This window comes from Mobula hypostoma, chromosome 2 (assembly GCF_963921235.1).
Source record: "Mobula hypostoma chromosome 2, sMobHyp1.1, whole genome shotgun sequence".
Lineage (NCBI taxonomy): Eukaryota > Metazoa > Chordata > Chondrichthyes > Myliobatiformes > Myliobatidae > Mobula > Mobula hypostoma.
The window spans coordinates 198325698-198347842 of record NC_086098.1 but is presented as its reverse complement, the minus strand read 5'-3'; the positions used below and the strand labels follow the sequence as shown (position 1 = coordinate 198347842).

The window sequence follows — 22145 nt, the reverse complement described above, 5'->3', positions numbered from 1 at the left end:
GTCTCAAATTAACTTGTAGATACTAGAAGTTACAAGCATTAAATTTCTGACTGCGTAAATTTAAAACTTGAAGCAGGAGATCTTTAGATGATAGACATGTCAGGCAGACTTAAAAAAAGATCTTTACACTATATTTTCAAGTTCCTTTATTTATCAAAACAGGTTAAAGCAAGAGAATTCTCCTAACCCCTTAAAATTATGATTGAATTTTGTCTTTAAGGGCAGGCAAGTTAATGTATCATAACCATATAACAATTACAGCACGGAAACAGGCCATCTCGGCCCTCGTAGTCCGTGCCGAACTCTTACTCTCACCTAGTCTCACCGACCTGCACTCAGCCCATAACCCTCCATTCTTTTCCTGTCCATATAGCTGTCCAGTTTAACTTTAAACGACAACATCGAACCTGCTGGAAGCTCGTTGCACACAGCCACCACTCTCTGAGTAAAGAAGTTCCCCCTCATGTTATCCCTAAACTTCTGCCCTTTAACTCTCAACTCATGTCCTCTTGTTTGAATCTCCCCCACTCTCAATGGAAAAAGCCTATCCATGTCAACTCTATCTATCCCTCTCATAATCTTAAACATCTCTATCAAGTCCCCCCTCAATCTTCTACGCTCCAAAGAATAAAGACCCAACTTGTTCAACCTTTCTCTGTAACTTAGGTGACGAAAACCAGGTAACATTCTAGTAAACCTTCTCTGTACTCTCTCTATTTTGTTGACAGCTTTTCTATAATTTGGTGACCAAAACTGTACACAATACTCCAAATTTGGCCTCACCAATGCCGTGTACAATTTCAACATTACATCCCAACTCCTATACTCAATGCTCTGATTTATAAAGGCCAGCATACCAAAAGCTTTCTTCACCACCCTATCCACATGAGATTCCACCTTCAGGGAACTATGCACCATTATTCCTAGATCCCTCTGTTCTACTATATTCTTCAATGCCCTACCATTTACCATGTATGTCCTATTTTGATTAGTCCTACCAAAGTGTAGCACCTCACATTTATCAGCATTAAACTCCATCTGCCATCTTTCAGCCCACTCTTCTAACTGGCCTAAATCTCTATGCAAGCTTTGAAAACCTACTTCATTATCCACAACTCCACCTATCTTATTATCATCTGCATACTTACTCATCCAATTTACCACCCCATCATCCAGATCATTAATGTATATGACAAATAACAGTGGACCCAATACAGATCCCTGAGGCACACCACTAGTCACCAGCCTCCAATCTGACAAACAGTTATCCACCACCACTCTCTGGCGTCTCCTATCCAGCCACTGCTGAATCCATTTTACTACTTCAATATTAATACCTCACGATTAAACCTTCCTATCCAACCTTCCCATGTGGGACCTTGTCAGGCCTTACTGAAGTCCATGACTTCATAAGTTCATTCCATAAGAATGACTGCCCTTGACTCTTATGGTTATGTCCCTATTCATGCACATTCTGTTACCTTAGTAATTCATGAATCACTTGTCTAATGATCATGAAATTATTGAAACTAATTTACTTCAGGTAAATGCATCAGTACTGTTAAAAATTCTCACCTTTGCCCACCAGCTGGACAAGACAAAGTATGTATTTACATTCTCCTCGCCAAACTGCTCTGCCACGTAGAGACCCAACGATCCGTACTTATCATAAATATTCCGCTTTGTGGCATCAGTCAGAATTGCATGCGCATTGTTTATCTCTTTAAATTTCTCTGAAGCCTCAGGATTATCTGGATTCTTGTCAGGGTGGTACTTTAATGCAAGTTTTCTATATGTAAAGGAAACAATGTTAGAATTTAGTCTTAACTTTTAATGAATGCTCAAAATTGTCACTTTATTACAAAGTTGTTGTCAAAGTGCATTAAAGACTGAAGTGTAATGTCAAGGATTCCTTTAGGAACACTACTTCAAAATACCCAATTTTGCATGACATTCTAGACATTTCTGGTAAAGTTTTTGTTGAAATTGTTACTATCCAGTAGATCTCACAGTATAAAGCAGATCACACTGAAAAGGTGATGTCACAGTCCTGCGGCATTTGCAATCAGAAAAACATTAACTTGTACTCATAATACTTGAGCAAAAGCATTTTGTGTTTCCTGAAGGTGAAAATTAAAATGAATTAACAAAGGAAGCATTAATGGTGACTCACAGCCTGTCAAAGGGCTGAGTATTGAGAGGAGCAGAGTGGAAATTCTAGAAAGCACTGGCTTAACTGGTTGAAAGCAAGTTTCTAATAAGGGCTGAAGAAATGGAATGGAAAAAAGAATGAAGAGTTTATAAAATGAGGAAGAGTGACTATAGAAGCTTGCGGAATAGATCCAAGGAGAAAATATTTGCTGATAATGAGAAATGGAAACTACCAAAGATTAAAAATAATTTTTTTGAGCATTTGATGTGGAGGACTGATGGCAGTAGTATTATGACTAGGGAGGATGGGAAGATACAAAATTATTTAGTCTTAAAGACTGGCATTATTAAGTTTCAAGTTAATAGTATATAATTAGAAAGAGAAAAGGCTGTCTTTGTAGTATTAGGTATTTAGGGCTAGAATGAATTAAAGATATTATCCATGAATTGATACCTTTTTCTTTCTAAGTAGATGGAGGCTGCAGGTGGGCAGTGTGCTAAGAGTGTGCTGTTGAAAGACATCAGGATGAGCTCTGTTACCATTGTCATCCTCTAATCACAAGGACAGATGTAGAAGTAAAGTTGGAGGTTAAAATGATAAGGTGAGATTACAAAGTATTTGGTGAGGTCTTAGTGACTAGGACCTTGAGTTGCAAAACCACAAGAAATAGCAAAGTTAACTGGTGATTGATTTGCCCCCATTTTTCTGCTATACGTGGTTAATATTCAGTCAAAGATACTAAAATAGTTACAGCATAAAAAGGCATGCAAGAAATTAACATTTGAATTTGCCTTCTCTGGGAAAGAGGAAGACTAACACGTTTCCAAAAACACTTTCCATTTGCTTCAGTAAATTATATATGGTTCTTTAGTTTCTAAATTATACTAAAGACAAACTTGAAACAAAGTACAAGAGAGGCTGTTTTTCCTTGGGCTACTTTATTTTGTCAGAAATGAGCAAGCATTTTCAATTTGTAAGTTTCTTGGGGAAAAATAAATAATGGAACTATTCAAGTTGACAGATTTGCTTTAGCTGCACCTTTATTATAACTGAAAAATTGTATTTGCAGCTGCAGTAATGTCGCCTGGTCTGACATTACAGTCATGTACACCTCTTATCACCTGAACTAGACAAAGGGGTGGCAGAAGTTTTGCAGGAAAAAGCATGCAAAAATATCTCAGTGAAGTCCAAAACTCTAAATATGTTCACATTCTACAACTTTAGCACAGCAGTACTTCAAAAATTCACCCAATGCAATTTCATATTTCATTCCAGTTCAAAGTATATGGAACAGTATGATTTCTAAAATAGGCAGAGCACCTACATGTGAACAAATGGCACCCTCTGGTGTTATGTTTAATAATGACAGCATTTCACATCAAAAAAAACTTGCAGAAATTACCTATATGACTTCTTAATGTCCTCTGGTGAAGCATTTTTGTCAAGCCCCAGAACAACGTACAGTGATTCTCCTGAGGTGGATAGTGAACGTTGCCTTTGGTCACCCATTTTGCACAAACTAAGGAGGCAAGAAAAAAAAACAATGTGATAACTAAATACCCAGCTGTTGCTTTTCAGCACAGAATTGGTCAAAGTAACATTGTTTTCTACAGCAGAAGATCGATAAATGCTTAGATATAGGCAATCAAATTATATTAGTGTAGGAACTACAAGTTACACTTCATCTATGTTTGGTTTACAGCCCTGAAGTACCAAGTCAAACTCCTCCATACTACCTCTTACAAAGAGCCTTGCTAAACTGCATCAATCTTACTCTAAAGCTCTTGAACATCTTAAATTCATGCTCATCTTTACAGTAAAAAGACATGTTCAGATTGTTCCTCATTTCATCGTTTTCTGGTGTTCCGATTCATCAATTTTTGGTCTCCTGAATGCCAGATTTAAAATAATTCTATGGATAACTGTGCTTCAGCTGTCAAACCCACATACTCAAATCCCCTCACTAAATCTCTCCATATCACACCTTTACCTTTTCTTATGAAATACCAATTAAAATAGAGCTTAGAATATTAACATCTCACCTCACTGTTGGAAATACATTTGCCAATACTCCAATGAAACAGTCTGATGTTTAGTAATGTTCATAAAACAAGTTGGTATTGATAAAGGCCAATATTTTATTCACTAATTTTTGTTTTAACAGATGCACACTAACTGGCCACTTTATTAAACACCTCCTGTATTTAATACAGTGGTCAATGACTGTATGTTGTGGTCTTCTGCTGTGGTAGCCCATCCAATGTGCTGTATGTTCACAGATGCTCTTCTGTACACCACTGTTGTAACGCGTGGTCATTTGAGTTATTGTCACCTTCCTGTCAGCTTGAACCAGTCTGGTCATTCTCCTTTGACCTCTGTCATTAACGAGGTATTTCTGCCTACAGATATGCCACTCACTGGATTTTTATCAGCACTGAGTGTAGACACAATTCAGCCCAAATTCTTTTTAACAGAAGTACACCATAGATAAATACACTTTTAAAAAACTCACCATTATTATTATTGACTAGTTAACTGGCATCATAAATTTGTAAACCTAGTCTAAGACATACTGTGGTGTGATTTGTCATAATTGGAACTAAGATTTTACTTTTAATCTAACGGAAAGTAAAGTAATCTAAATTTGTCTTCAACTAGAGTTACATAGCAGCTTCCAGTCTGGAATATTTCACATCCGGTGTGTTCCTGTTAAATTCACAAACTAGTAGAGACTCATCATAAAAAAGTAGATGGTCCAAGCCAAAGCTCCAATAAGCCATGATCATTGATAATAAATAAGGCAATTTTGCAAGTGAACTCCCATCAGCACTGAAATACAATCACACTCGCTACATTTTTACTCATGTCCAGAAACAATAAATCTCCCTCCCCCTTCCACCTTTCCCAAACTAGGAATGGTTCTCAGCTTTAAATACCAAGAAAAGACTGTATTAAATATTCACAATACATCAACATCATTTGTAACCTTTTTATTAGTTGCCTAAAGCATTTTTTTTTACACTATGTTTATTGTTTTTTTGTGCAGGGTGTGGGATATGAGGGTTGATGTGCCTGTTCTGTTTTGTTTGTCATTTTGTGTGGGAGGAGGAATTTGGGGGGGGGTAATGGGACTGTTCCGTTTTTGTGCAGGAAGGAGGGATTTGGGGATTGAGGTACCTATTCTGTTTTAGTTCATTTTTTCTGCGGGGCGGGGTGTGATTTGGGGTTGATGATTGTACTGCTTTTCTTTTCTTTCTTGGTTTCATGCCTACCCAGAGAACATTTAATAAATGAACTTTTGAACCCAAGAGAACATAAAACAGGCTTCAACTTCAGATACAACACAGAAGTTACAAATTAATAGCTACATGGTCCATCCAATTCAGGCATCAGGTGCAGTGTTCATTTTTTTTGAAAGGCAAAAAGTGGAGGAAATATCCTTTAGACAATTTAAGATAAATGCCAGATCCAGCAACAAAGATGCAACACAAGCTGAACTCTGTTAAACACATTGTTTAACTTTTAATGACAGCTTCTAATTAGGGCTCTTGTATTAAAGCAGATTGACAAAAGATGGAAAACTTAAAAACATGGCAAATCGCTATCCTCATTACTGGTATTCAATAATACAGAAATAAAGAGTAAACATACTGTATGCTATTATAGTGCTTGCGGCAGCCATTAAGTGGTTCATTTTCCAATTGAGCTGCCAAAGAGATAATATCCAGCAGGGTAGCAGCAGCCGAGAAATGGAGGCGATGCTTTCAATAATCAAATCCCAGAGGCAAAATCTATAACATGCAATGATTTGAATGAATGGAACAAATGTAGTCCTTGATTGAGCAAATCATGGCTCACACACAGGGATCAGATCATTAAAGGGCCTGCAGACAATAAGGGAGCAAGGCAACTCTAAACAAGTAGTGTTTAGAATTAACAGCAGAATTGCAAGTTCAAACCATATAAAAGTTGCTACTTTTAAGTGCTAGGCAGTTGTTTTCAGTTTTCTTTCCCCCCAGTATCTTGATGAAAATTTGAAGCTGCACCTTGAGAAAGTGAAGAGCCTGAAATTTCCTGAAGTGAGAATGAGTATAATGGGAAAGAAATACTAAGGGAGAAAGTTTGCCAGTGGCAGAAGAGAAGAATGTGTCTGTAGATGGAAGTGCTGCATAGAACTACCACTATGGTCCCTCAACTTTCACCTTCCAGGTCATCCAGGACAGCTTTATCTTGCATAGTTACCTGCATCCTTAGGTTTTGAATAATGTGGCTACGAAAATAGTGAAAGCAGTGGTTGGCATCTGTATTGGAAGAATGGATTCAGTAACAATTCTCACAGATTGAAAGATAGCATAAGTAACCCCACCTTAGACAAAATAAACAATAGAGTTAGCCTAACATCAGTGATAGGGGAAATCCTGAAAGCTATTAAAGATTATCATAATTACAGTGGACAAAATGAGGGGAGTGTTGGGCTAGTAAACTGGCATGAACTAAAAGCTGGCCAACGGCCAGAAAACAGAACAAACAGCATCAGGGAAAGCTCAGAAACTTTATGGTTAAATGCATCGTGCATTGCTTGCTATGGAAGCAATAATGACCATTCTTCTACCTCCCCCCCCCCACCCCCAATACATGACAACACTAGATTAACAAAAAAAAATCAGAAGGGATACTCAGAATTGCCAAGCCTTTAAAAATGAAAGAGACTAACACTGTTTGCTTTTCTTGAAACCTTTACCTTGCAATTATTTAAACTCTGCAGCATGTACACACTTCATTATTTAACTGTAATCCAGTTGGAATTACTTAAAATAGAATAGACTTACCTATAATTAGAACTAAAGGCTTTAATAATATTTTTAAACATGCAATAACTAAACCCCCACTATCATCATCTGCAACTGCAGCCTATTGAAAAGCTATTGGGTACTAATTTTAAGCACTCAAAGTAGCAAACAATGAGTGACAGGCAAGTATAGCATTATCACCAAAAAGCAAGCAGAAAATAGGAAAAACTTATCACTGTGGTGCCACAGCAAACTAGGGAAGGAGAAAGAATCTTAAACTAAATGGATGAGCAAGCGAATAAAGTTGAAATGATGTGGTAAATCAAAGAATGAAGACAAAAAAAAGAGAATGATAGGAAGGAAGAGTTCAAATTTTAATCAGCAGCTAGGATCACAAGAATTAGGCTATTCTGCCCATCAAGTCTGCTCTGTCATTCAATCATAGCTTATTTAATAATCCACTTAACCTCATTTTCCTATCTTCTCCCCATAACCTTTGACACTCTGTAATCAAGAACCTATCAACCTCCACTTTAAACACACCCAGTGACTTGTCCTCCACAGCAGTCAATGGCAATGAATTCCACAGATTCATAATCCCTGGCTAAAGAAATTCTTCCTCACCCATTCTAAAGGGAAGGGGAAGTTATTCTACTGAGGTTGCATTCTACCAAGTACAGGCCCAGAACCATCATGTGCTCATCTATATTAAACCTTTCATTCCTGGGAATGAAAGAGAGAAGGAAGAAAATTAAAAGACAATATTAATACTTCTGTAGCTAAATGCATGCAACATTCAAAACATGGACAAGTAGAGATTATGTACACACACACAGTGGCATGCAAAAGTTTGGGCACCCGTGGTCAACATTTCTGTTACTGTGAATAGCCAAACGAATAAAAGATGAACTGATTTCCAAAAGGCATAAAGTAAAAGATGACAAATTTCTTTAATATTTTAAGAAAACTTACTTCCATCTTTTACAGTTTCAAAAATAACAAAAAATGGAAAAGGGCCTGAAGCAAAAGTCTGGACACCCTGCATGGCAGTACTTAGTGACACCCCCCTTTGGCAAGTATCACAGCTTGTAAGTGTTTTTTGCAGCCAGCTAAGAGTCTTTCAATTCTTGTTTGGGGGATTTCTGCCCATTCTTCCTTGCAAGAGGCTTCTAGTTCTGTGACATTCTTGGGCCGTTTTGCATGCACTGCTCTTTTGAGGTCTATCCACAGATTCTCAATGATGTTTAGGTCGGGGGACTGTGAGGGCCATGGCAAAACCTTCAGCTTGTGCCTCTTGAGGTAGTCCATTGTGGATTTTGAGGTGTGTTTAGGATCATTATCCTGTTGTAGAGGCCATCCTCTTTCATCTTCGGCTTTTTTTTTTTACAGGCAGTGTGATGTTTGCTTTCAGAATTTGCTGGTATTTAATTAAATTCATTCTTCCCTCTACCAGTAAATGTTCCCCGTGCCACTAGCTGCAACACAAGCCCAAAGCATGCTCGATCCACACCCCCGTGCTTAACAGTTGGAGAAGGGTTCTTTTCATGAAATTCTGTACCCTTTTTTCTCCAAACATACCTTTGCTCACTGCAGCCAAAAAGTTCTATTTTAATTTCATCAGTTCACAGGATTTGTTTCCAAAATGCATCAGGCTTGTTTAGATGTTCATTTGAACCTTCTGAACAGAACTTTTTGGCCGCAAGTACATCCAAAGGATTATTGTGTACACGCATTCACCTCTCAGTTTACATACCTCCATAGGGCAGCACACTAGTGTAGCAGTTACACTAATGCTATCAGAGCACTGGCAATCCAGTTCAGTTCCACGGCTCTCGGGAGTTTGTATGCTCTCCCCATGAGCACATAGGTTTCCTCCCACATTCTGAAGAAATGTTAGGTTAATGGGTCACAAATATAATAGATAACTACATTTTCTGTGTTACAAGAATTTACTTGGTACCAATGAGCCTAGGCTTTGTCCAGTCTTGTTGCATTTTGTTGTGGACTGGTTCATTTTCTGAATTGTGCGCTTAACGTTGTGCAGTTGCCAAACATCCTACTTGTGACATTACAAGAACACATTGATAAGGCAGCTGAGGATGCCTGGGCTAAAAGCAATAGCTTAGAGATGCCAATGTTTCAGATTATTGACTTCCAACCACAACTATTTTCCTTGTCTTACGCATCTTTTTATGCAAGGTTTTTACCTTGATTCCCATTAACTCAAGTTAACCTTTAGGAAATCCTGCATGGAGGCTCCCAAGTCCATTTGCACTTGGGTTTTGAATTTCTCCCCATTTAGAAAATAGTCTCTGCCTTTATTCCTTCTACCAAAGCACATGACCATACACTTCCCTACACTATATTCTATCTGCTACTTTGCCTATTCTCCCAATCTGTACATGTGCTTCTGCAGACTCCCTGCTTCAACACGACCTACCCCTTTTATCCTCATACCCTCCACAAATTTGGCCATAAAGCCATCAATTTCCTCATCCAAATCATTGACATATAATTGAAATGATCCCAACACCAACCACTGCAGAAAAATCTAAACACTGCTAAACACTGCCTCCTGCCAGTCAGCCAATCTACTATCCATGCTAGTATCTTTGCTGCAATGCAAACAGCTGTTATTGTATTAAACAGCCTCATGTGCGGCACCTTGTCAAAGGTCTTCTGAAAATCCAAGTAAACAAAACCCACTGACTGAGGAAATAACAGGCAAGATAGAGGAAGCAATAAACCTTCGCTTTAAATATACCCAATTATTCAGCCTCCATATCTGTTCTGGTTGACAGTTCACACTCACTGCCAAAAGTCAATGCAGTTTGAAGGAATCCCTGTCCAATTATCATCAGCATATAACCTTCAGCACCAGGGATCCAACACACTAGACAACTGCAATGCTACGATAACAAATTCTTTCCACTCCATACCCAGACCGCATTTTAGTAAATCTGATCACTTGGCTGTCTTCTACTTGCAGACCCGCAGAGGCTAAAGAGCAAGGCTTCAGAGTCAAGAACAAAGTGGTGGTTGCAGGTGACAAAGGAATAGCTAGTGGATTGCTTCAAGTCCAATTGCTTTGGACTGGCCTGTATTCAAGGACTCAAGATCTGAATGAATATACATACCATGGTTGCCAGACTTTAAAAACACAGTTGTAGAGAGTGTCTCCACGAAAATCAGAGTCTTCCAACCAGAAGCCCTGGCTGAACCATGAGATCTACAATCAGCTGAGGGCCAGACCTATAGGATTCTGGTCTGGCAACTAAGATACAAGAGCTCCAGGTACAACCTCCAGAAAGTCATCTCACAGGTAAAGCAGTAATTCTTTACCAAACTTGAATCACTGAAAGATGCTCACCAGCTGAAGGGCTCAAATGTTATTACCTCTTACAAAGTGAAACCAAATGATATAGCTGACAAAGCTTCACTCCCACATGAAGTCAGTGCCTTCTATGCTCAATTTGACAATCAAAACAGGGAGGAACCTTCACGTACTCCCACACCCCCCAGTGACCCTGTCCTGGGCTGACATAAGATAATTCTTTAGGAGGGTGAATCCACAGAAAGCATCAGGACCAAATGGAGTATCTGGCTGAGTACTAAAGGCCTGTGCTGATCAACGGGCTAGAGTATTCACCAACACCTTTAACCTTTCATTCAGAATTTGAGGTACTCACCCATTGCAAGCAAGCTTCAATTATACCAGTGCCTAAGAACATGGTAACCTAGCTCAGACTATCATCCAGTAGGACTTACATCCACTGTGAGGAAGTGCTTTGAGAGGGTGATAACGGCATCAAGTCAGTAGAAAGATGTGATTTAGGATCAGAAGATGTTAAATCCTTGTGGGTTGAGTTTAGAAACTGTAAGGATAAAAGGACCCTGATGGCAGTTATACACAGGCTTCCCAACAGTAGCTGGGATTTGGACCACAAATTACAACAGGAAATAGAAAAGGTGTCAAAAGGGCATGTTATGATAGTCATGGGAGATTTTAACATGGAAGTTGATTGGAGAAATCAGGTTGGTAATGGATCTCAAGAGAGTGAGTTTGTTGAATGTCTACAAGATGGCTTTTTAAGAGCAGTCTGGTATTCAGCCTACTAGGGGATCAGCTATACTGGATTGGATGTTATGTAATGAACTGGACGCAATTAATAGGGAGCTTAAGGTAAAAGAACCCTTAGGGGATAGTGATCACAAATATGGTTAGATTTAACTTGGAATTTGATAGGGAGAAACCAACGTCTGACAGAGCAGTGTTTCAGTGGAGTAAAGGAAATTACAGTGGTATGAGAGGGAATTATAGACCAGCTAGCCTAACCTCAGTGGTGGGGAAGATGTTGGAGTCAATTGTCAAGGATGAGGTTACGGAGTACTTGGTGACAAAGAACAAAATTGAACAGAGTCAGCATTTTCTTCTCAAGGGAAACCTTATCAGACGAACCTGCTGGAATACTTTGAAATTACAAGGATAATTAAAGGGGATGCAGTGGGACTTCCAGAAGGCCTTTGACAAGGTGCCATGCATGAGACTGCTTACAAGTTCAAGCCCATGGTATTAAAAGAATGTTAGGAGGAGGCAGCAAGTGGGAATAAAAGGATCCTTTTCTGGTTGACTGACAGTGACTAGTGGTGTTCCGCAGGAGGTGGCATTGGGACCACTTCTTTTCAATGCTGTATATCAATGACTTAGATGATGGAATAGATGACTTTATTGCGAAGTTTGCAGATGATATGAAGACTGGTGGAAGGGCAGGTAGTGATGAAGAAACAGCTAGGCTGCAGAAGGATTTGGATTAGGAGAATGGGCAAGAAAGAGGCAAATGATATACAATGTTGGAAAATACATGATCATGCACTTAGTAAGAATAAATATGCAGACTATTTTCTAAATGGGGAGAAAAATCCCAAAAATCTGAAATGCAAAGGAACTTGAGAATCCTTGTGCAGAACACCCTAAAGGTCAACTTGTAGGTTAAGTTGATGGTGAGGAAGGCCGATGCAATGTTAGCCTTCAGTTCAAGAGGTCCAGAATACAAGAGCAGGATATGATGCAGAGGCATTACAAAGGCACTGATGAGGCCTCATCTTGAGCTCCTCATCCAAGAAAAGATGTGCTGGCATTGGAGAGGGCTCAGACGTAGTTCACAAGGATGATTCTGGGTATGAAAGGGTTATCATACAGGGATCATTTGATAGCTCTGGGTCTGTACTTGCTGGAACTTAGAATTGAGGGGGGGAAGAAAAAAAATCACATTGAAACCTTTCAAATGTTGAAAGGCCTAGACAGAATACATGTGGAAAGGATTTTTCCCATGGTAGGAGAGTCTAGGACAAAGAGGGCACAGCCTCAGGATACAGGCATGTCCATTTAAAACAGATGCAGAAAAATTTCTTCAGCCAGAGGGTGGTGAATTTATGGAGTTTATCTCCACAGGCAGCTGTGGAGGCAAGGTCGTTGGGTGTATTTAAGGCAGAGCTTGATAAGTTCTTGATTGGACATGGCATCAAAGATTATGGGGAGAAGGCCTTGGAGTGGGGCTGAGGAGAGGGAGAAAAAAAAAACAGCCATGAGTGAATAGTAGAGCAGACTCGATGGGCCAAATGGCCTGAATTCTGCTGACAATGCTTATGGTCTTGTATGGATCAATTGAAAATTTGGGCAGGAGAAGGGCAGATGGAGATTAGTGCAAACAAGTGTGAGGAGATTCATTCTAGAATGTCAAATTCAAGAAGCAAATACAGGTTTCCCCTGCCATCCGAAGGTACAGCGTTCCTATGAAACAGTTCGTAAGCCCGAATGTCGTAAAGTGAATAAGCAATTACCATTTATTAACATGGAAAAATTTTTGCATGTTCTCAGACCCAAAAAATAACCTACAAAATCACGCTAAATAACACATAAAACCTAAAATAACAGTAACATAGTAAAAGCAGAAATGATATGATAAATACACAGCCTATATAAAGTAGAAATAATGTATGTACAGTGTAGTTTCACTTACCGGAATCAGGAAGACTCCAATAAATTGCAGTTTTGTCACAGTTGAACACATGCTTATACAAATAACCACCTTCTGTAATTATTTTCTTCAGTTCTGCTGGGAACTTTTCGGCAGCTTCAGTATCAGCCAAAGTACTCTTTCTGGTAAACTTTAAACTATGAAGCTGCCCTCGCCTCAGAAGCCGATCAAACCACCTATGACTACCTTTAAATTCCACTTTTGCAACACTTTCATCACCATCGTCCAGTGCTTTCTGTTTCAGCTTATTAAAAAGACAGACTGATTTCTCCTTAAGTAAAAGAAAACTTAACGGAACACCACCCTTTGTACACCCATCAATCCACTCAAGCAATAGACTTTCCATTTTATCCATTACTGGATGCCGACTAAGAGAGACCACTTTGCTACGAGCAGAACCAACAGTAACATCGGCAACTTTCAAAATTCTTTCTCTCTGCGTATAAATAGTGCGAATGGTGGACGCAGGTAAGTTCAATGCGCGGACAATGTTCTTACTTTGTTCACCACGATCTTAACGCTTAATTATGTCTAGTTTTACGCTAAGTGTAACACCCTTATGAGCTCTTTTAGGCTTTTCCGATAGCTTAGAACTCATCTTGCTAACAGGTGCACAAAATAAATCAAGATAAAGCACGTGTTTAAGCAATGGTGGCTAAAATGCAATTCCGGGGGAGGAGCTTGACTGTTCAGGTGTGCGCTGCCTTTTTTCGTAACAGTGAAAACACCTTCTGTTCGCGAAAACAGGTAACTAATGTAGGTCTTTTGTAACAGCGAGGTGTCGTAAAGCGAACGTTTGGAAAACGGGGGCTACCTGCATACAATAAACATCATGCACTCTGACACTTGGGCTCTGAGTACCAGTAGAATTACACGAGAATAAGAGCATCACGAAGCTTTTCAGATGAAAGCTAAATAAACGTCCAGCCTGAGGATAAACCAGATTGATAATGCATGGGACAGCAGTTCAGCAATTGTATGGTTGAGCCCAATACCACAGGAAATTCAGCAAAATAGAGATTTAGTAATTTAAAAAGATATGTATAAAGACAACTGGAAAAATGAAAAAGTTCAGACAATTCAAGCAGTACTTTGTTCTATTGCTTCAATTTTCTATGTGAACAGGCAGGTCAGTGTATATTCTTTTTAAAGTAAGCTATAACATCTGCTCAAGGCAATTTTTTTTTAAATTATTCTGCTCTGGCCAAATCTGGCTCAGTTTGCAAAACAAAGAATGAGTACCAAGTAATCTGATTACTCCAATTCCCTTACACCAAGCACAAACTTAACAGTAGAAACAATATAGGACTAGCAACAAGACTGGAATTACCATATTCAAAATTTGTACACATTTTTGACAAGGTCCTACATGGGAGGTTAGTTCAGGCACTAGGTATCCATGGAGAGGTTGTGAACTGGATTCAAAATTGGCTGTGTGGGAGAAGACAGAGTGGTAGTGGATGATTGCTTCTCAGACTGGAGGCCTGTGACTAGTGGTCAGGGATCTGTGCTGGGACCATTGTTGTTTGTTGTTTATATCAATGATCTAGATGATAATGTGGTAAATCGGATCAGCAAATTTGCTGATGACACCAAGGTTGTTGGCATTGTGGACAGCGAGAAAGGTTTTCAAGCCTGCAGACGGATCTGGACCAACTGGAAACATGGGCCAGAAAATGGCAGATGGAACTTAATGCAGACAAGTGCACTTTGGAAGGACATACACAGTAAATGGCAGGGCACTGAGGAGTGCGGAGGTACAAAAGGATCTGGGAGTTCAGATACATAATTCCCTGAAAGTGGCGTCACAGGTAGACAGGGTTGTAAAGGAGGCTTTTGGTATCCTGGCATTCATAAATCCTGACCTGTGCTCTCTCACCCATGCCCAGCAACCCTTTTAATGTGAATTCCTGCACCCCCAATTCCCATAGATTGACACCAGAAAGGCAACTGATAGAATTTGTTTGTGACATTTCAACAGCTTGTAAATAGTTTTGCTTTTCCAAAGGTGTATCAAAGAAATTTCAATGTATAAACTGCTTATATTCTTTGTAGACTAGATAAATGTCTTACAAAAGCCTAGCCTGTGTTTAACAAATTAAGTAAAAAAGGTAGAAAGCAACAAAGTATGATTTTCATTGCAAGGCAAATGAATCCGAATGGGGCATGTCAGAATTAGGTTTAGTATCACTAGCAAATGTCGTGAAATTTGTTGTTTTTGCTGAAGTATATTGTAGTGCATAGAAATGAAAAACTATATTACAATTAGCATATATCAAAAAAAAGTAAAAGGAATGACACCAAATAAAGAGAATGGACTTCTTTAATGGCCCGAGATACACCCTTGGCCGAGGGTGACAAGATTTAAAAAATCTTTTTTGATGTTGATCATTTTAGTTGCATAGTAGCGGATACAAAAACAACTCAAAGTTTCATTTCCTGCTGGTTTATAGAATATTCTTTAGTCTATCATTCAACTATGAGGAAGTGAATATACAATTTGAAATAGAGCTTCAATATGTTTAGAAAAACAAAAAGATTATAGTTTGTACATCCTGCAGGAAATTGAGTTATTAGTATTTACAACTTCTAAAGATTCCAAGTCACTTCATTGGAAAATTGGATGAATAAAATGTGCAATCCAATCAGCTATCCCTGTTTACTTAGATTAAAATTACTTCAACACTTCATAAAATATTTAATCAGCAACAAAAAACACAATCAAAAAATGTTGGCATTGATGAAAGCCCAATCTCATTACTCTAATAAAAACCCATGAAACGCAATCGCAAGTCATTAATGTTCAAACTAGCATTAAAAACTGATAGGGAGAGAGAGATTCATAATAGCTTAATTTTCTGTTACAAAAACTAGTGAGGAAAGAATGGAGTCAAAAATACCAAATTATGTTTGATCAGTGTAAAACTGAATTTTCAAAACAAAACCACTGGGAAAAAAAATGGGGATTAGAATTAGGAAGCCAAATCAATTAGCAGTTACCCACAATTTATGGATCTCACCACTGGCCTTTTATTTACAATTTGAGTAGTTATCAAAAGTTATAGTAAACAACTTCTAAAATGCTGTTTGCTTCAGTCATGTACCACCATGGTGATGGAATAATAAATTGCAGTCTTCTGCAAAAGTATATTACAAATGTTTTAGGGAAAAAAATGGGGTGTGCATGGTTAAAGTCAGTCTTTATTTAAAATATGTTCAGAAAATTCAGTGCATTCATATATATCACTAGAAAGTTGTACCATTTAAGTGGAGGATTTGTGTTTGCTGGAAAAAGTATTTTAATTTGCAGTAGCAAGTAAACACCAAACTAGCCCAAAGAAACTGAAACAATACAACACATTGCATTATACAGTGCATCATTGATTGCATCAAGAGCAATGTGCATGTGGTGAATTAGTCATAATACAGAATATAGTATCTAGAACATTGTTATATCCATGTAAAACATTGGTTAAGCCATTTCTCTGAGTGGTCCTGATCAGTACACCATATGAAGGATGCAATTACACTGGAGACTGAAGCATTACAGTTTAAAGAGACTGGATAGGCTGGGGTTGTTTTCTACAGAGTGAAAAAAATCAAGGGTGACCCAATGGAGAATGAGTGAATGAGGGAGATAGATTGGGCAATTAGAAAACCCATCTTCCTCCAGTGAGGGTGTCTAAAAGGCAAAGTTAAAGATAGGATCTGAAGGGGAATATTTCACAGAGGGTAGTTGTGATAAAGTTTAAGGGAAAGGGGGATTCTCAAGATTCCTGTAAACAATGGATTCAGTACTGACCATCTGTGACTGCAGTGTGTTTGAATAATGTCTTTCAGCTGCTTTCTTTGGAGCAAGGGTTAAAGTTCGCCCAGATCCACATAAGATGTCTCTGGGCTTTTCACACCTTTCGATTTTGACAAAAAGCAGAACCTGACGGAAATTAGACAGAACATTCCTTTTTATTTAAAGCATAAATTTGACGGATGTTCTTATCTTTGTAATTAAGTTGTGGCTCCAGCAAACCAGGTAGGACATTCTTTTCTTTAATTAAGGTGGCTGGAATGTCTAATAAATTGATTGTTCTTTGTATCAATAGTCCATTGACTTGGCCAGAATGGTTATCAAACTGATTGTTCTTTTGTATCGGTGGCCTTATAACTTCTGACAATTCTGACATCAGGCAGTGAACTTGTAGAACTGCCGGGGAGATGAGAAAGATTCTCTCCCTGATGTCGGGTCCAAGTTCACTCGCCAGCTGAGCTCGAAGAAATAAACAGGTGCAAAGATAAGTAACAATTTTTGTGCTGTCGTTATTTGACCCAGCAAAGTTACGTTTATAGTTGGAGTCTAGAGTGAGCTGAAGAGGTGGAGGTAAATACTGAAAATAGATGAGCATCAATTGAAGCATTTGACTCACCAAGGCAAAGAATGTTATGGACACAATGCACAACTTGGACAGTGTTGAAGGATTAGTTTGTGTTAGGATCCTTCTTCACTGATGTAATAAACATTTCTAGGATTTTGTAACAAATTTGGGGGGAAATTTATCTTTAATTTGCTGCTTCCAAAAATGTACAAATTGTATAAATTGTTAAAACTTGGGTCAGGATTCCAAGTAGTAAACTGCAAACAGATCAAACATGAAGTAGATTGGAATTATCTTACACCTAGAAGAGAATGTGCTGAAAATACCTGAAACATATTATCCAAAAAAGTACAAGGGTAACATTTCATGTTAATAATCTTTCCCCAGTGTGGGGGAAGCGGAGTGGGGGGGGTGGGTTTAAGGCAAGATCAGAACAACAGCATTTACGATAGGATGGAGACAAAACTTAATGACAGATGATCTGTCTGGCGGTGGTAAACAGAGGAAAGGAGAGGAGGAAAAAAAATCCTGTTGGGACGGATACAGATCACAGCAGTCACTGGAAATCAGAAATGGGGGGGGAGAGAGAGGGGGAGAGGGGAGGGGAGAGAGGGGAGGGGAGAGAGGGGAGGGGAGAGAGGGGAGGGGAGAGAGGGGGGGGAGGGGGGGGAGGGGGGGGGGGAGGGGGGGAGAGGAGGGGGGAGGGGGGGGGAGGGGGGGGGGAGGGGGGAGGGGGGGGAGGGGGGGGAGGAGGGGGGAGAGGAGGGGAGGAGGGGGGGGGGAGAGGGGGGGAGGGGAGGGGGGGGAGGGGGGGGGGAGGGGGGAGGGAGGGGGGGAGAGGGGGGGAGAGGGGGGGGGAGGGGGGGGAGGGAGGGAGGAGAGGGGGGAGGGGGGGAGGGGGGGAGGGGGGAGGGGGGAGGGGGGGGGAGAGGGGGGGGGAGAGGGGGGAGGGGGGGGGGGGGGGAGAGAGGGGGGGAGAGAGGGGGGAGAGAGGGGGAGAGAGGGGGGAGAGAGGGGGGGAGAGGGGGGAGAGGGGGGGAGAGAGGGGGAGAGGGGGGAGAGAGGGGGGGGGGGGAGGGGGGAGAGGGGGGGGAGAGGGGGGGGGGGGGAGAGGGGGGAGGGGGGGAGGGGGGGAGGGGGGGAGAGGGGGGGGAGAGGGGGGGGGGGGGAGAGGGGGGAGGGGGGGGGGGGGGGGGAGAGGGGGGAGAGGGGGAGGGGGGAGAGGGGGGGAGAGGGGGGAGAGGGGGGAGAGGGGGGGAGAGGGGGGAGAGGGGGGAGAGGGGGGAGAGGGGGAGAGGGGGGAGAGGGGGGAGAGGGGGGAGGGGGGGGAGGGGGGGAGGGGGGGGGGGGGGGGGAGAGGGGGGGGAGGGGGGGGAGGGGGGGGAGAGGGGGGGGGGGGGAGGGGGGGGGGGGAGGGGGGGAGGGGGGGGGGGGGGGGAGGGGGGGGGGGGGGGAGGGGGGGGGGGGGAGAGAGATTAGCACTACAAGCTTGTATCAAAATTGCCCCCTCACAGGAAGCAGGTGGAATGAGGTGTTATGAAAGAGGAAGTATGCTCTGGAATTATGACAGAGACATAGCACATATAAAAATAACAGTCACAAGTACAAGTTAATGTTATATAGTAACTATTCACTAACAATTAATATGGCTTGCTCTCATTTCCTATTTGGAATTCAGGGGAATTTAATACAAAAGTCAAGAAGAAAGATTTTTTTTCCAACCATCTTCCATATGTTACTAAGCATCAAGTTGCATAGGTGGAATAAATTAAGTTGATTTTTCATATACAAGAAAGCAGCTCATTTATTTCAGCAGGCCTGTTTTCACCTTTCTTCTGCCTCGTAATTCAATCCAGCACAGATCACAAATAAAAACTATGTAAAAGGCTCTAGCTCTTTAGCAGTCTATGCAGTTTATATTTGCTAAAGATGGCCAAAGTGGTACAATATTATGCTACTCATTTATGCAAGTTTAATCCCAAATTGTTAATTTAGCAGGGGAAAAATATACTGTTACATATTCACTAATAAGTAAACTTCAGAAGTAATTTACATTAAGTTTTCTGCACAACACATCCACTATAGATGCCATTTCATTCACTGTTCATTCAACTGCAGAACAACTGGACAGCAAAGATGCATCCACCGAGATGTTCTTTATCGACTACTGCTTGGCATTCAATACTACCATCCCCTCAAAACTGATTAATAGCCTTAAGTTAATTGGCCTCAATACCTCCTTGGGAAATTGGTACCTCGATTTTCTCACTTTCAGACCCCAGCCAATTCGGATTGGCAACATCTCCTCCACAATCTCCATCAGTACAGGTGCACTATTAGGTTATGTGCTTAGTCCCCTGCTCTACTTATTTTGTACTTATGACTGAGGCCAATCACAGCTCCAATGCCATATTTAAATTTGCTGATGACACCACTGTTGTTGGCCAAATCAGCATACTAGAGGGAGATTCAAAATCTGGCTGAGTGGTGTCACAACAACCTCTCAATCAATGCCAGTGAGACAAAAGAAATGATTATTGCCTGCAGGAGGCATGACTGCTGTGAGCCAGATCCTCCTCGGGGAAAATAAAACGGGGGGGGGGGCAGCAACTTTAAATTCCTCTGGTATAATTTCAGAGGACTTCTCCTGGGCCCAATATGCAAGTGCAGGTACGAAAAAAGCACAGCAAACTTCCGTACGAGTTTGCAAAGATTTGGCATGACATCCAAAACTTTGACAAACCTCTATATATGTGTGGTGGAGAGTCTATTGACTGGTCACATCACAGGCTGGTATGGAAACACTAACGCCCTTGAACAGAAAATCCTACAAAAGGTAAAGGAAATGATCCAGTCCATCACAGGTAAAGCCCTCCTCACCACTGATCACATCTGGTGCACTGTCACAGGAAAGCAGCATCCATCATTAGAGACCCTCCTCACCCAGGTCAAGCTCTTTTCGCTGCTGCTGCCATCAGGAAGGTGGTCCAGGAGCCTCAGGACTCACACCACCAAGTTCAGGAACAGTTATTACCCCCAAAACATCAGGCTCTTGAAACAGTGAATTTCATTCACCCCCTCTCTGAACTGCTCCCACAAACTATGGACTCATGTTCAAGTACCCATCTCATGTTCAATATTTATTGCTTATTTATTATTACTTTTTTTCTTTAATTACACAGTTTGTCATCTTTTGCACACTGGCAGTCTGCCCTGTTGGGTGCCACCTTTCATTAATTCAATTATGGATGTATTGAGCATGTTGAAACTCAGCTGTAAATGGTGACATATATACTTCAATAATGATTTTACTTTGAACATGACAGAATCAAAGTATCTAGAATACTGTATATCCAAACTCTGCAAAAATACAGCCCATAATAACCAAATCAAACTAAATGTGCAAGTTATTGTGATGTGTTTGCATTCCATGCATTTAGCAGTATCTACATATTAGGGTTAATGTTTTCCCAATTGATGAAAGTTATTCCCCCATAACATACAATATAATACAAGAGGATATTTTGTTCCATACTACTCATCTACAAAATGAATTCTTACATTTATGCTTCCACAAACACTTGAAATTGTTAAATTTACACCTCTTACGCTTCAGTACTAAATACAATCATTGTGCAACATTAGAATTTAAACTCTTAAAAGTTTACTATGCTACTACTACACTGTCTACTACATTACATTTACTTTTTGTATTGACTTTAAACTTGAGTTCCTAATGTCTATCCAGTTGTTTAAATATCCAAAAGACTAATAGTCAGTCTGATCTAGAAATCAACATCCACCTCTCCAGTCCAAAAATAACACCATATTTCTATTCTCTGCCCTTTCAACAATTTTGTATATGCTACCACTATCTCTTAAATTCAGAGTTTTAATATCCTAGCAAGACTTAAGTGGATCACAAAGTCTTAAGATTTACATACCAAAATAAAATCATGCATCTTTCACCTACTTTCATCGAGAATTTAAGTTAATCAATTTTTCTTTTGCGAAATAGCTCTTTTACTAAACTATGCTTGTCCAAATGTTAATTTCTGATAGTTATTTGTGTAGAGTCTTCTCGCAACAAAGTTCTTGGTTTATAAATTTCCTGTTACCGTGAATCACTTGGGCATACTCAAAACATATTAACCCTGCTCACCAAGCTGCAGGATGATCTGGGAACCACTGCAAATTCTAAGGATCTTAAATGTCTAGCAGCAATAGTTGCTTCTCCTCAAACTCAGGCATTGTGCTACAGTTTGAACAGCTGGATACGTGGTTACCAAGGTCACATGAAACAGCCCAGAGCCTCATTGCACAAGAACTGCAAACAATGCTGTCTCATCCTTTGGAAATTGCGCTTATAAACAATTTAAAATATTAATTTACTGGAATTGGGTGTTCCATGAGGGTCCTTTTGATGTCCATTGGCATAATTAATCAAATGTTGCCTTGATACCTCATTCATCTCACTTCTAGAACTTGGATCATAATCTGAAGCTAAGCGGACTCTGTGAACCCAAACTGAGCATTGGTGCACAGTTATCACTTGGTGTCAACAACCATTTCCAACATTTTGCTCATGACTGAGACAGCAAGGGCAATAATTAACCAGAATAGAATTATCCTCCCTTCACTTACTCTGGTGAAGGTAGAGCATAGAGCAGTGGATGTAGTGTATATGGATTTCAGCAAAGCGTTTGATAAGGTTCTCCATGCAAGGCTCATTCAGAAAGTAATGAGACATGGGTTCCAAGGAAACCTTGCTTTGTGGATCCAGAATTGGCTTGAC

General features: G+C 40.3%; 1 protein-coding gene across 2 annotated transcripts in view; it reads right to left on the bottom strand.

Annotated features, from left to right (window-relative positions):
• The window catches only part of LOC134342790 (dnaJ homolog subfamily C member 5), a 45734-nt gene that overhangs the window by 12965 nt on the left and 10624 nt on the right, over window positions 1-22145 (bottom strand). For both annotated transcript variants that reach the window (XM_063041366.1, XM_063041367.1), the window contains exons 2-3: window positions 3555-3671; window positions 1576-1789 (exon numbers count right to left, since the gene is read on the bottom strand). In XM_063041366.1, coding sequence (XP_062897436.1) covers window positions 1576-1789; window positions 3555-3661 — 321 coding nt within the window. In that variant the 5' untranslated portion in view covers window positions 3662-3671. The remainder of the gene's footprint in view (window positions 1-1575; window positions 1790-3554; window positions 3672-22145) is intronic.